General features: G+C 40.7%; 1 protein-coding gene across 4 annotated transcripts in view; it reads left to right on the top strand.

Moving 5' to 3' along the window:
- Nucleotides 1-15357, top strand: part of LOC116984595 (fatty acyl-CoA reductase 1) — a 92370-nt gene that overhangs the window by 54420 nt on the left and 22593 nt on the right. For 3 of the 4 annotated variants that reach the window (XM_033038819.1, XM_033038820.1, XM_033038821.1), the window contains 7 exons: nt 2439-2614; nt 4294-4473; nt 5037-5214; nt 6057-6101; nt 8420-8547; nt 9112-9179; nt 11233-11404. In XM_033038819.1, coding sequence (XP_032894710.1) covers nt 2439-2614; nt 4294-4473; nt 5037-5214; nt 6057-6101; nt 8420-8547; nt 9112-9179; nt 11233-11404 — 947 coding nt within the window. The remainder of the gene's footprint in view (nt 1-2438; nt 2615-4293; nt 4474-5036; nt 5215-6056; nt 6102-8419; nt 8548-9111; nt 9180-11232; nt 11405-15357) is intronic. The other variant, XM_033038822.1, reaches the window with a different exon arrangement.

Here is a 15357-nt window from a genome sequence, read left to right as displayed (position 1 = left end):
TTTGGCGTTTGGCCTGGTGGTGTCTCTTCAGCCTCAGCTTAAATTTCCCTACCAGGAGGTGGTGGTCTGAAGCTGCGACTGCTCTTCTTTTTGTTCTGACATCTTCCATAGACCTCTGAACTTTTTACAGATACAAATGTGGTCTCCTCTCTCCTCCTTTCTCCCTAAAAATAAGATTCAGTATATTAAAAAAAAACAAGCAATAATAGTGCAAAGACAAAAACAGTGACCCAAACCTATGTAGTTTGCAGCTTAATTGGAGGTTGTAGTGTTCAGTAGCCTGATGGTTGTTGGAAAGAAGCTGCTCCTGATGCACCAACCATTTGCTCTCAAACTGCCTGACCTTCTAAATATTTCCAACACTACTCAAATGGCACATTAGTAGCATCAATGCTCTCATTTTTTCCAACAGCACGTGCAAATAAATAGTGCTTGCCTCCTTTGCTGCACCTGAATCCACAAGCTTGAGACTGGTGGGTTAGTTTGACATAACTGAATGATAAATTATGCTTTTTTCCCCCACCTAGCGAATGCCAAGTTAAAACTTCCAGAAAAATTGTTTTAATCTTTTCATGACATGTTGGTCGTGGTTTAAATTGTACTCCCAGTCCCTACCGTTGGCATGCTGTCGTTTTGTTAAAAGTGATGCCCTTATGAGTAGCATAGATAGGATATAGTGCCCTCCATAATGTTTGGGACGAAGACCCATCATTTATTTATTTACCTCTGTACTCTACAATTTGAGATTTGTAATAAAAAAGAATCACATGTGGTTAAGTGCACATTGTCAGATTTTAATAAAGGCCATTTTTATACATTTTGGTTTCACCATGTAGAAATTACAGCTGTGTTTACACATAGTCCCCCCATTTCGGGGCACCATAATGTTTGGGACACAGCAATGTCATGTAAATGAAAGTGGTCATGTTTAGTATTTTGTTGCATATCCTTTGCATGCAATGACTGCTTGAAGTCTATGATTCATGGACATCACCAGTTGCTGGGTGTCTTCTCTGATGATGCTCTGCCAGGCCTGTATTGCAGCCATCTTTAGCTTATGCTTGTTTTAGGGGTTAGTCCCCTTCAGTTTTCTCTTCATCAAAGAAAAGACATGCTCAATTGGGTTCAGATCGGGTGATTGACTTGGCCACTCAAGAATTTACAATTTTTTAGTTTTGAAAAACTCCTTTGTTGCTTTAGCAGTATGTTTGGGATCATTGTCTTGCTGTAGAATGAACCGCCGGCCACAATCAAATAAGATCAAATAGAACAAGTTGTCCTACAACTTTAGGCTGTGCACGCCATACGCAAGAAGAAGAACAAGAAGAAGAACCACCGCCGGCCAATGTGTTTTGAGGCATTTGTTTGAGCTTGTGCTGATAGGGTGTGTCAATGCACTTCAGAATTCATTATGCTACTGCCATCAGCAGTTGTGAGTCAGTACCTTAAGCAGCCATACATGCCTAGGCAATAACACCCCCACCACCGTGTTTCACAGATGAGGTGGTATGCTTTTGATCTTGGACAGTTCCTTCTCTCCTCCATACTTTGCTCATGCCATCATTCTGATATAAGTAAACCTGGCCATCCTATTTTTGCAGCTAACTAGTGGTTTGCATCTTGCAGTGTAGCCTCTGTATTTCTGTTCATGAAGTCTTCTGCGGACAGTGGTCATTGACTAACCCACATCTGACTCCTGAAGAGTGTTTCTGATCTGTCGGACAGGTGTTTGGGGATCTTTTCTTTATTATAGAGAGAATTCTTCTGTCATCAGCTGTGGAGTCAGTCCCTTTGTGATTAGTAAGCTCACCAGTGCTCTCTTTCTTCTTAATGATGTTCCAAACAGTTGATTTTGGTAAGCCTAAGGTTTGGCTGATGTCTCTAACAGTTTTATTCTGGTTTCTCAGTCTCATAATGGCTTATTTGACTTCCATTGGCACAACTTTGGTCCTCATGTTGATAAACAGCAATAAAAGTTTCCAAAGGTGATGGAAAGACTAGAGGAAAGACTAGGTGCTGAGAGCTCTCTTATACCTGCATGAAGGAGGCAATTAAACACACCTGAGCAATTACAAATGCCTGTGAAGCCATGTGTCCCAAACATTATTGTGTCCTGAAATGGGGGTGGACTATGTATAAACACAGCTGTAATTTCTACATGGTGAAACTAAAATGTATAAAAATGGCCCTTATTAAAATCTGACAATGTACACTTTAACCACATGTGATTTTTTTTCTATTACAAATCTCAAATTGTGGAGTACAGAGGCAAATAAATAAATGACGGGTCTTTGTCCCAAACATTATGGAGGACACTGTATACAGATGGTCTTTTTATTTTCAGACCAGAGAAGGCTAGATCTAGGTTTAAGGTGTAAGGTATGCCGTTCAGATCTGTTGTGTTTTCTGCCAGTCATTGAACGTCTTATTGTTTGCAGCTTTTTGACAGACTGCGAGAGGAGCAGCCCGATTTCAAAGAGAAGGTTGTCGCAGTGAGCAGTGAACTGACTCAGCCAGAGCTCGGTCTTGGCCAGGCTGACAAAGAACTCTTGATGTCTTGCATTAACATCGTCTTCCACTGTGCAGCCACCGTGCGCTTCAATGAAACTTTGAAGTAAGTATTTTTCAAAAATACTTTGGATTAACTAGCATTTTTGTAGTCCATCCCCAGCATCCCTCGAAAGTTCTTGAACCATGGCAGTCATTGAAGGTTCTGTTGGCGAATGCTACAAGTCTTTGATTCAGTGGTATGAGGGAATAGCTATTTCGAAGGAGGGGTGGTGCATGACTTAAAGGACAACTTGCCAATGATGGGTTTTTCCATGCGTTTAATGTCCTTTGTACTTCTATCTGGAGATCGTAGTTAAAAAATTCAGCTAAGTTGTTGCTGTGCATTACCTCTATATAATTGTGCTGCACAGTAATGAGCCTCTTGAGCGAACCTTCTTTATGCAAACCGTTATGCCTATGTATGCTTATTATTTTTGCATTTGGCCTGAACCTGCACCTTATCTAATCGAACATCTGAAAAATTCCTTTTAATTGTTGTAATTGGATCTGTCTCTGCCACTTCCTAGAGTCCTAATGTGCTCACACCGGCCAACATGTCCCAGCTAGACTAGTCCCACCTGCCTGTGTTTGGTCCATATCCCTCCAAACCTGTCCTCTGGTCCTCGATTCACCTACTCTGTGCATCTACCAAATCTATTCCCCATATGATTTTATACACCTCAATAAGATCACCCCTCGTCGTCCTGTGCTCCAAGGAATAGAGTCCCAGCTTACCCAACTTCTCCCTATAGCTCAGACCCTCTAGCCCTGCCAACAGTCTTGTAAATCTTCTCTGTACCGTTTCCAGCTTGACAACATCCTTCCATAACATGGTGCCCAGAACTGAACACAATACTCTAAATGTGACCTCATCAACGTCTTATACAACTGCAACATGACCTCCCAACTTATATATTCAATATTCTGGCTGATGAAGGCCAATGAGCCAAACGCCTTTTTGACCACCTTATCTACCTGTGACTCCACCTTCAAGGAACCATGCACCTGCACTCCTATATCCCTCTGCTCTACAACACTCCCCAGAGCCCTACCATTCACTTGGGTCCTGCCCATGTTAGACTTTCCAAAATGCAGCACCTCACATTTCTCTGTATGAAATTTCATCAACTATTCCTCAGCTCATCTGCCAAATCGACCAAGATCCTGCTGCAATTTTTCACAACCATTTTCACTATCTGCAAAACCACCCACTTTTGGGTGGTTTCCGCTTCCTATGGCAGCTTATTACAGATAATTACAGATAGAGTTGCCCCAAAGACTCTTAGGCTTCAGTGAGAATAAATCCAGCCTATTGTCTCCTGACGAGTCTTCTACACTCTCTCCATTGCTACCACATCCTGCATATGATGTGGCAACCAGAGCCATGTTTGGTACTCCAATAGATGTGCATCTGATACATTATGTCCCAACTTTTATACTGAATAGTCTATGAAGGCAACCTTATCAAATGCTTTTTTCACTAACATATCCACCTGTGTCACCACTTTCAGAGAGCTATGGACTGACCCGAAGGCCCCTCTGTACATTCATGCTTCTAACGACTCTGCTATTTACTGTGTCCTGCTAGAATTTGACTTGGCTTTAACTCACTACACGAGCAATAACTAATGTTACTGGTACATCCTTTACTGTGACAGACTTGGCTAGCACATTTCATTGCCTGTATCTTGCAGCATCGAGTGTCGAGATGTTTGCTGATTAACTTTTGTTTTTTCCTTGCAGGGATGCAATGCAGTTGAATGTGGTCGCCACCCGCCGGCTCGTTTGTTTTGCACAGTTGATGAAGAAGCTTGAAGTCTTCATTCATGTCTCCACTGCCTATGCGCACTGCAATCGCAAGCATATTGAGGAGGTCATTTATCCACCTCCAGTTGATCCTAAAAAATTGATTGAAGCCCTGGAGTATGTCTGTTGTCTTATTTCTTTCTTGCTCTTTGTAAAACTAAATGACTTGATTTTGCTAGATTCTCTCCTCCTGCAATGTAGTTATCACACTTTGCCTTCACAATATTTCCTTTGCTTTCAGATCATGCTAAAAAGTTTAAACTATTTCAAAACTCCTATAGATTCTGGGAGTATTGAGTTTTGAATTGTTTAGGTTGCATGTTTAGTTCCAATAATTGCTTGCGTTCAAGGCACACTCTCATTCTTCCACTAGAATGGCATCCTGTATTGTTTAGGGGTAGCGTCAAACTGATTGTTATGTTCAGATAGAATTAACTTTATTCTATGTTCTTGTACATTTGTATTTTGCAGTGAGTTCCCATCTGAAAGATTTTGTACCCGGCTTGTACATTTTAATTTTATTCCTATGGGATTGTTCACCAACATAAATTTTGCCCATGGTTTTGTAGCTGACAACTCCTGATGTTGCATTGCCTCCCTAAATGGAAACCTAATAAACTGTAGATTAAAACAATGATTTTCGAAAGCTTTAATTTTTTTCCCCATGTTTTTCTTCACAGGTGGATGGATGATGACTTGATTCAGGACATTACAAGAAAACTGATTGGTGAAAGACCAAACACCTACACCTATACTAAAGCCATGGCAGAATATGTTGTGCAGCAAGAATGTGGCAGCTTAAATGTAGCCATTGTTAGACCTTCCATTGTGGGAGCCAGCTGGAAGGAACCATTTCCTGTAGGTTTGGGTATAAATCATTTTAAACTATAGACAAAAGTAACAATAATTTAAATGAGTGCCTTTTAACTTTATTCCAATTTAGTGGCCAGCAAACCACGGTGCTTTGATTTTGGGGATGAAGGTATTGACCTACAAGGAGTAATATTTGTCTGTGTTCACTGTAACTGAGAAGTATGGGAGGCGATCTTAATGAGGCATATGTAATTGACAGAATAGATGTTAATAAGCTGTTTCCTCTTGCTGGAACATCTAGAATTAGGAGGCATAGTCTCAGGGTACAAGAATCAGCCACTCAGAAATCGGATGTGGTGAAGACTATAAGTCTTAAGAATGTCCTACTTCAGGTCAGGATATTGTCATTGCTTAATTATGTTGACGAATGTTACTGTTTCATGCCCTGGTAGGCCCATCGTTGGCTAGGGAAGGTGTGATCACAAGAGGGGTACAATGTGGGGAACTGGAACTAGAGGGGGGGAGAAGTTACTTAAAATGAGAGAATTCAATGTTCATACCATTGGGTTGTAAGCTACCCGAACAAAATATGAGGCGCTGTTCCTCTTGTTGGTCCACGCTTATTTATGAACAGTTTTCATTGCTTATTGATACCACATGGAATTGTGAGTGCTTGTTATGATCCAAATTCTCTTTTCTGATGTTGTAGCATTTCACTACATGATGTCCACTCTACTTTAGTTAGTATCCTGATGATTTTTTAATTCTTCATGGGCTGTGGACGATCTATACATAATGTCCATCCCCAATTTCCTCCTGAATGATGTTCCCTGCTTAGACTTTTTCAGAGTAATTTTATACCGTTATCTTTTATCTTTTGCATCCAGGGCTGGATTGACAATTTCAATGGACCAAGTGGACTCTTCATTGCCGTAAGTTATCTAAGGTTACATCTGTTCTTAGGTACTCAGATTGGCTACATGAAACACACTATACTCAACATTGTGTTTAGTTGCAAAATAAAGTGCCCATCTTCTATAACACAATACCCTATTAGCTAATTCTGATATGCGATATCCATTGCAGAACATCATCCACATTATTGGTACTACTTTATGTTGATCACCAGATTTTGCAAGTTGCAATCTATTTGCCGTCCTGTGGGATCTTAAGTGTTTAGAGAAAAGACCCATTTGTGTCCCGTAAAAATCGCTGTGTGTTTGCAATGAAATGACATGAGGAAGTGCTGGAATTGACTGCAATTAACTGTAATGGAATATAAAATTAATCTATAATACTTTGCCTATTAGATTTGGACGATCGTCAATTTAATTATGAAATTGATTTGGTCATCTATATTTCTTTGTGCATATCTAGGCAAGTTTCCTACTTCTGTTTTCTTAATGCTTGTTTCCTGCACTCAGTTTAATGCTGTAGCTTTTGGGATGCTGACGAAGGATGTCAGCATCCATCCACCAGTCTTTGGAGCATTGTGAGCAGTTTTGGGCCCCACATCTGAGGAAAGATGTGCTGTCATTTGAGAAGGTCCAGACACGGTTTAAGAGAATGATCCCAGGAATGATTAAGTTAACATATGATGAGCATTTGCCAGCACTGGGCCTGTACTCGCTATAGAGCTCATTGAAACTTACCGAATAGTGAAAGGCCTGAGTAGAGTGAATATGGAGAGGATGTTTCCGCTGGTGGGAGAGTCTATGAACAGAGGCCATAGCCTCAGAATAAAAGATCTTAGAAAGATTAAGTGGATTTTTTTTAGTCAGATGCTGGTGGATCTGGAATTCATTACCAGGGACGGCTGTGGAGGCCAAGTCAATGGATATTTTTAAAGTGGAGATTGACAGATTCTAGATTTGTTATGCCCCTGTCCCACTTAGGAAACCTGAACGGAAACCTCTGGAGACTTTGCGCCCCACCCAAGGTTTCCGTGCGGTTCCCGGAGGTTGAAGGTGGTTGCCAGAGGTTGCAGGTAGTGGAAGCAGGTAGAGAAACTGACAAAAACCTCCAGGAACTGCACGGAAACCTTGGGCGGAGTGCAAAGTCTCCAGAGGTTTCCGTTCAGGTTTCCTAAGTGGGACAGGGGCATAAGGGTGTCAGGGGATATGGGGAGAATGCAGGAGAATGAGGTTGAGATGGAAAGATAGATCAGCCGCAATTAAATGACAGAGTAGACTTGAAGGACGGAATGGACTAATTCTGCTTCTAAAACTTACGAACTGTTCCAGCGTTTCATTTTGGGGATGATTATTGCATCTTGGCCTGGATCAACCTTAGCCTAACACAAATGCCTATAATACATTAGTTGGTTTTGCGTGGTCTAGTCCAAGTACGGTAGGGCAAGCAGCAAAAAAAAATAATGGTATAAACTTTCTTCAATTTTCTCTTTAGTTCTTTGAAACAGAAACATTCAAAATACTTCCATTGCAATCTTTGGGGGTTCTACCACAGCACAATTCATTTGTCCTGAGAGAGTCTGCGATTAAATATTTACCGAATAATAAACACAAATACCAACTTTTTGCCTATAATACAAATATGCTTGTGTGCTTCCACCATGGAGCCTCATCTCCCAAGGATATTCACCAGGACTATACCAGGAATTGTAGGCTTGGCTTATATGGAGAGTTTGGGTAGGCTGGGCCTGTTTCTTTGGAGTGTAGAGGGCTGACCGGTGTACAACATCATGAGGGGCATGGATGAGGCCTCTTTCCCTGGATGGAGAATTCTAAAACTAGAGAGCATAAGTGTAAGGTGAGAGGGGAAAGATTTAAGAGCGGCCTCTGCAGCAACCTTTTCACTCAGAGGGGTCCATATCTGTAATATTGATAGAGGAAGCTATAGAAGGGAATATAATTATGATTTTTTTCAGTGATTTGAACAGATATATGGATAGGAAGGGTCCACAGGGATATGGGCCAAATGCAGACAAATGCGACTGGCCCAATATACTAATTTGGTCGGCCCGACAAGGTAGGTTGACGTCCTGTTTCTGTGCTGTAGCGCTCTCTGACTCCATGGCACATTTAACGGAATTATGTGAAGCTACCAATTTGGATTTTACTTGTGTGAACAGCCACTTATGTTACTCACATAAGCTTTTTTATTTTTCGAAAAGGTAGTTCTAGGCTGTAAACTGCAGCATGCTGTTGTCATTTGCTGTTGTGAGTTGTAATATTAATGCAAAAGCCGTTAAAATTTGCGCTCATCCATATCCATTGGGTTTGTCTTGCAGGCTGGCAAAGGAATCCTGCGTACAATGAGAGCAGCGAACAGTGCTGTGGCAGACCTGATCCCAGTGGATGTGGTTATAAACATGACTCTGGCGGCTGCATGGTACTCGGGAGTTCATAGGTACAGCAGGTGACTCCTCTAAATTTAAGAGGCTACTGCACATTTAAATAGGCAGGGAATTCTTAAGAGAGCACTCATTGAAGGGAGAATAAGACTGATACTCGAAGAATGAGATATGACCTCTGAGATCCAAAGGTCTAGAAAGGGACCTGCCTCCTCTGGCAGCTCGTTCCATACATCCACCACCCTTTGTGTAAATAAAAAAACACTGTTTCAACTGATTGGATCAAGTGTAGTTTAAATATTTAATTTTCATCATTTTCACCCAACCTTCAAGATACAGACCTATGTTCCAACTTTATTTACATTTTGTGCATATCCACTTGTGTTTGTTAAATGTTTACAGCAGCCTGCTTATGAGTTTAAGACAAAATTCTTCACGAAATCCAGAATGGCTTTCTATTTCTTGATAAAATCTACTATTCCTTCAGCAATGGTCATCCCTTTACACAAATCTTTATACTAAGTCCTGGATAAGGTTTCGATTGTGACTAAAAGTTTTTTTTGTTTTGTTTTTTTTGGAACAGTGTTGTTTGCTGCATACAAATTAACTGTTTTAATTTTCCCCTTCAGGCCAAGAAATATATTGGTTTACAACTGTACTACCGGTGGCACCAATCCGTTTCACTGGGGTGAAGTTGGTATGAAACATAACCTATTGTTTACATAAGCGTTAACTGCCTGCATTATAGTTTAGTATAATCCTTGCTTTGTGGTAAATAGTGAAATGTAGCATCGGATTAATCAACCGCATGCAGCAACGATCTGAATATTTCTGATCAAAGTGAAGGAAAGGGAGATACCTGAAAGTGTCCATGTTGTGGTAGTTTTCCTGCATGACTTGGAAGACTCTTGCAATTCTGAGACCCATGGAGTTAAATTACACATGGAAACCATTTGATGGCTCAGTTGTCTTCTGGCTAATTGCCTGCATGGCACTGCTGCCTGTACAGAAAAGAAGACCACCACTACAGCTTAAGTAATATAATGTCTAAAATACAAAGTGTTCCTAATTTGCAGTAAGTCAAATCATAAATGTTAAGTTTCAATTTAATGTTCTTCCACTTAAAACCAATTGCAATTTTGGCATGGAAAACCTCTCAAATTTATCACCTCGTGGGCCAAATGTATCCCAAAGTAGTCTTTCATGAGTTTTGATGCTTCTAGCTTGATTACTTTGTTTTAAACTCTCCTTCAGTTCACACAAAGTTTTGCAGGTGACCTTTTCTTTCACATGATCTTCCCATGCTGCATTTCAAAGTGAATGAAATTCCAACCCAGCTAAATCTGTGTTCCAAAGTAATTGACTGTGGTCCAGGAATAAAATAGTCATTTGTAACAAAGGTTGCAATCATCTTAGCTCTATTTAATTTCAAGCTCATTGGACTTTCTCAGTAGGTGGCAACCCAGTTAGATCCTAACCTCCACAACCTTTCAAATTAAATACATATTATCTCTCTTTGGTAAGTCACATTGTTAAAAGTAAATTGTGTAATTGTGTAAACAGGGCGAGTTTGAAATGGGTATTGTCAAACTGAGAACCTTTTACTTGAAAGGAAGACTGTACTTACCTGGATATTTTCTTTTTGAGTACTTTCAGTAAGCATATCTTTAAAACCGTTGAAGTTGGGTATTTTCATTTACATTTGGAGGTGAAAGTTGGTTTTGTATAGCTTCAAACTATTGCTAGTTGGTTTGATTTAATTCCAAAATGTTTCATGGAGTGCCTTAAAATACATTGAAAAGCCAAGATACCTGTATCTGAGTAGGCTGTTAAAGGGGTAAAACATGAACTCAATGTTAAAATACATTTTTAAAGGCTTTATCAAAGCAGTTTTGTATCTTAACATTTTTCACTGTAACACAATGTGAAAACTGCTCTGCACCAGCAGCACAAGCACTTTGACGCAGACATATAATTTAATTTGTTCTAGAAAATGCTGATTCATTATTTGTTTTGTATTACTAGTGAAGATCAATGACCCCCTCTAAAGTAACCAGAGGGAATAAACAGGTTCCCTTTAACTCATATGTACAATACATAAAGCCAACTTTGAAAGGCACTTCCAGTTAATAACAGTCTTTGTACACCATTGATATAGTTTCATTTTGTTGTGGTCATTCTGCAGCTGACAGGATTACATGTTAAAGGCATGTTACAAATGGGTCTGTGGTTGGTGCAATCCTTTCCTGTGGTGGTGGAACTGTTGGGATTTTAAAATGCCCTTTTGCCACCAAGTTGGATAGTCACTTTGGCTTTGCAGAGTGTTTTTCTTTAAAAAAAAAAAATCAAATTCTAGTCTTGATATTTTTTTCAGAAGTTGGAGCTGCTTATTTCCGTTTTGGGTCAGATGTTTACTTTCTGAAATTAACATAAATCAAGTGGTAATCCAGCCAGGACCGAGTAAAGTGGTAATGGATCGCAGGTTAATTGCTCAAACTGCTTATCAATTTTCCACCATAATAAAGTAATTATGAGATCAAGAATGTCACTTGCTGAATGGCAAAGCGTGGGCGTTCTGTTAATGGGTCTATTAAATTGCATTGCTAATTTCTGGCACTTGTGATGACCAAAGATAAGTAGTGCAGTGGATCTGATGCCTCCTTTACACCTTGTAATCCTTGCTGAGCTTGCTTGAGGTTTTGCATAGATGCAGAAAATCAATATACAATCATGCAACTTTTCTTCTTCAGAATACCATGTAATATCAACTTTCAAGAGGAACCCTCTCGAACAGGCTTTCAGACGGCCCAATGTAAATCTAACCTCCAATCACTTGATCTATCAGTACTGGATTGCTGTAAGCCACAAGGCCCCAGCTTTCCTGTATGATGTCTACCTCAGGCTTACTGGAAGAAAACCAAGGTAATGGTGGCTAGCTTTACCCTGTATGCTTAACTGAATCAATAAAAATGTACTCTAATTCTCAGCCCTCAATTTATAGTCATCACCTGGCCATTTAAAGTACAAATGACAGCAATTGGGTGCTTGATTGTAGCAACCATAAATACTAATTGATGTGGTGTGGCACACTTTCTGAAAGAATGTTGTGGAGCTAGAACAGGTGTACTTGCTCTCATTTTAGCTAATCTTGAAATTGCTCACACTTGGAAATGTTGAGAGCTGTTTGCATATTTAAAGGAAGTCTTCCAGCTGCAAAGTGTTTACCCACAAACACCCCTCAAATTCCGGTTTCATAATGGGGATGTGGGGGCAGGGTGATGAAGAAGTCATCTGAAAAGGGGAAGTGTCTTTTGTTGCTGTGGGCAAGGAACACTTGTATCTTTATCTTTCACCAGAGTTGGGTCAGTGTAAATGCCCAGGAATTCTCCTTTGCAATGTAACACAAATCTGTTTACCATCACCTGGTAAATCTAAAATGAAGGCATCTAACCTGATGCAACTAATCCTCAAGTGCAAAATCTGCGTTAAGTTGAAAATCTGCAGATGCTGGAAATGTGAAATAAACTGCTGGAAACGCTCATCAGGTCAGTCGGCATCTGGAAAGAATCACAAGTTAACGCTTTGGATGTCTGAAGGTCTTGGAGCTGAAATATTGACCATTCCTCTTTCCACCAATGCTGAGTTCTTCCAGCATTTTCAGATTTCACTTGGAGGACTGACTTTTATTTGAAATTGGAGCAATATTTTATGACTTTGAAGCCTGGAATTTTCCTTTAAACCATTACTATCCCACAAGTATCTGGTATGCTTTGTTCAAAACTACTATTACTTATTTTCTCTGCAGAGTATCATGTACATTTGTCCTTCAAGATGAGTCCTTTAGAATGGGCAATGAGACGCCTAAATGTAAACCTGAGTTCCAATCCTCTTTTTCACCGCTATTAAGTTGCTATCAGTCACACAGTACCTTCATTGTTGTATGATCCTTTTCTCTTGCGGACTGGTCACAAACTTCCGGTAAGATTAGCTCAGCGGAGAATAGCCTTTGTAACTTGGGAGCTCACAAATGCTGGCTTTGTTGACACTATTCTTGAGGCTGTTTAGCTCTGCACTTGTGCTTTTTGCATTAATTTTAATTGCAATACTTAGCGTAGTGGAAGGGTTAAACAGACAATTTCTGAATCCGGTGTTTTATTGGACACAACATTTTGGTATCTTCGTCATGCTTTGTATAAGCAAGGCAGTGGAATGCCAAGCTTGGGGTCTGTGAATCAGGGTGCGATCCCGGGTGTAATTCCCCCAAGTAGTGAGTGCTTGCGGCCGACCTCGCCCTCTTCTCTCTGCGCCTTACTCACTCAGCCAAGGCGACATTGGAAAGAGAATAAGCTCTGATCCTGTGCTTGGTTTGGAGAGGAGGAACCCAAGCCACTCCAGACTATTTTCAAACAGCCAGGTGGTCTTGAGCTACAAGACATGTAAGGTTACCCATCTGACTACTTGGGGTACAATTACACCCAATATTCGAGGGTGGAAGAGATAGGGGGCAGTGGGAGGTAATAGGGGGAAAAAAGGTCTCTTGTAAGAAAAAGTTTGTAATTGACATATTTACCAAAAACAGAACAATAAAATTCTTACCTGCAGCAGTATAACAGCGCTGCAAATGCAATACACAGATAATATACCACCAGGGGGGCGCCGCACGATGGCAGCCTCACCAACAGTTTGTCTGTTTTTTAATTGTTATTTTTAGTGTGTTTTAAAAGTTTGTGTTAATGTTCTCTGGTTTGATTTATGTGGGGGAGGGGGTCGGGGGAAACTTTTTTTCAATCTCTTACCTTGCTGGAGATGCGATTGTTTTCCGGATCGTATCTCTGGTCGCTCTGCAGCCTAACATCATGCTCGGGACTGACTTTGGGACGTGGACACCATTGGAGCCGATCCCTTGCCTGGGATTGATGCTCCAACCACGGCCTGCGGATTTCAGCATCAAGGAGATCACAGTATTGGGTAGAGACCGATGTTGGGAAGCTCCAAACGACGCAGAAGGCTTCGACCATCCCTGACCCGGGGTTAGATCGCCCGGCGCGGGGGAGCTGAGATTCCCCCCCCCCCCCCGGATGTGGGAGCTTGATCACCCCGACGCGAGGGCCCAAACGCTGCGGGGTACGGGAGCCAAGATCACCCCATCAACGGACGGCTCGAGGCCCCCGACTGCGGGAGAACAAAGAAGGGAAGAGACGTAACTTTTTTTCGCCTTCCATCACAGTGAGGAATGTGGAGGAGTCATTGTGGTGGATGTTCATGTTTAAATGTATTTTGTGTGTTCTGTTGCTTTTTATTGGTATGACTATATGGCAAATCAAATTCCTCGTATATTGCAAAACATACTTGGCTAATAAAGTATGATTATGATATATAATAAATGAAAATTCAATAAATTAACCTCAATACTGGTGCGCAAAAAAATTTCCCAAAGCCCAGCATGCAACCAAAGACAGCCTGTATATAGTTCAAAGTTGTGGTTACTGTTGTGTCGTGCTCAAGAGCCTGATGGTTGCTGGGATGAAGCTATTCTTGAAGTAGCAAGGAACCTGCAAGAAATGTAGTGCTCGCCAGCAACTGTGTCCAAAATGTGGCTGTGAAATTCAATCATATGTTTGAGACAGCTCCTTCAGAGGAAAGAGCAAACTTGTTCAACAACTGCTACAATTACTTTTGAAGTTAGGATATCACATTTCCATACATCTCATGATTCCACAGAAAACAAATTGGTTAACGCGAGTTGTGAGTCAAGGTAGAGTCCAAGGTAAAACTGTTCTTCAGATAATTCTGTGTTGGCATCTCGGCTGAACTATTGCCCACATTGATAGCCATCCAGTGCTGCTTTTGTAGACAAAAAATGCCAGTACACATATCAATTTAAAAATTAAGCTAAGTTTACCAATAATTTCTATCCATCAATATACCTTCCTTTTCTGTTTTGACTTTACAGTCATATGGTATGGAAACAGGCCCTTCGGCCCAACTTGCCCTCACCGACCAACTTCCCATCAACACTAGTCCCACCTGCCTGCATTTGGCTCATATCCCTCTATACCTGTCCTATCCATGTACCAATTTTGTGACCAATCAACTTCGACTTTTACAAATGAATAACTGAAATGTGCATAATCCAACATGTTTAAAAAGTAAAAAAGTGAAAATCTAGTTTTTAACTTTTTAGTGGTGCTAGTACGCTGCACTGTCACAAAACAAAGCACTAGGCCCACTAATCTTATTGCTTGATTCATTCAACTTAAATACATGTTTTAACATGAACATGGGACAACCCCTGCATTATGGTTGTTTGTGTAACGAAAATTCATCCTTGCATAATGCACATCATTCACCACAAATTTGAGATATGGAATAAAATTTGCTCTCATGGAATTTATATGAGGAGGGTGGGGAAATAAACCAATGCAATTTTTTAATCCAACTCGTGTTTCTTGACAACTATGCAACTATGACACGGCTTAACATTATGGAAAATCATGGCCATTTTCTAGGAAGCCAATCCTCTATAAACACAGGGGCCACCTGAAATAAAAGCTGATGTTTTTAAATTAGCTCAATTGAAACCTTTGCACCACGCTGACACCATTTAAAATGGTTGATGTAATGCTTCCACTCTTCTGAATGTTCACAGGATCAATGCACTTGGGACTCGTTCATCTTCAACTTGTTATTAGACATGTTGACAGACTCTTGAATTAATTCCCTGCTAAGCAGGCCAAGATGAAAATGTTTAGCAGCAGTTGCTTTGTAGACCAGGTCGGTCTGTAATCGAAGTGTGAAGGTCAGACGACTGCAGTGTCGGGAAAGGTGAGCAGACCGGATCCTGAAACCAGCCCGATTCCTCCTCTTAGGAAGAA

The sequence above is a fragment of the Amblyraja radiata genome, chromosome 20 (genome assembly GCF_010909765.2).
Source record: "Amblyraja radiata isolate CabotCenter1 chromosome 20, sAmbRad1.1.pri, whole genome shotgun sequence".
Classification (NCBI taxonomy): Eukaryota; Metazoa; Chordata; class Chondrichthyes; order Rajiformes; family Rajidae; genus Amblyraja; species Amblyraja radiata.
Note: the sequence above shows the minus strand (reverse complement) of the source record. Positions and strands in the feature narration are given on the sequence as shown.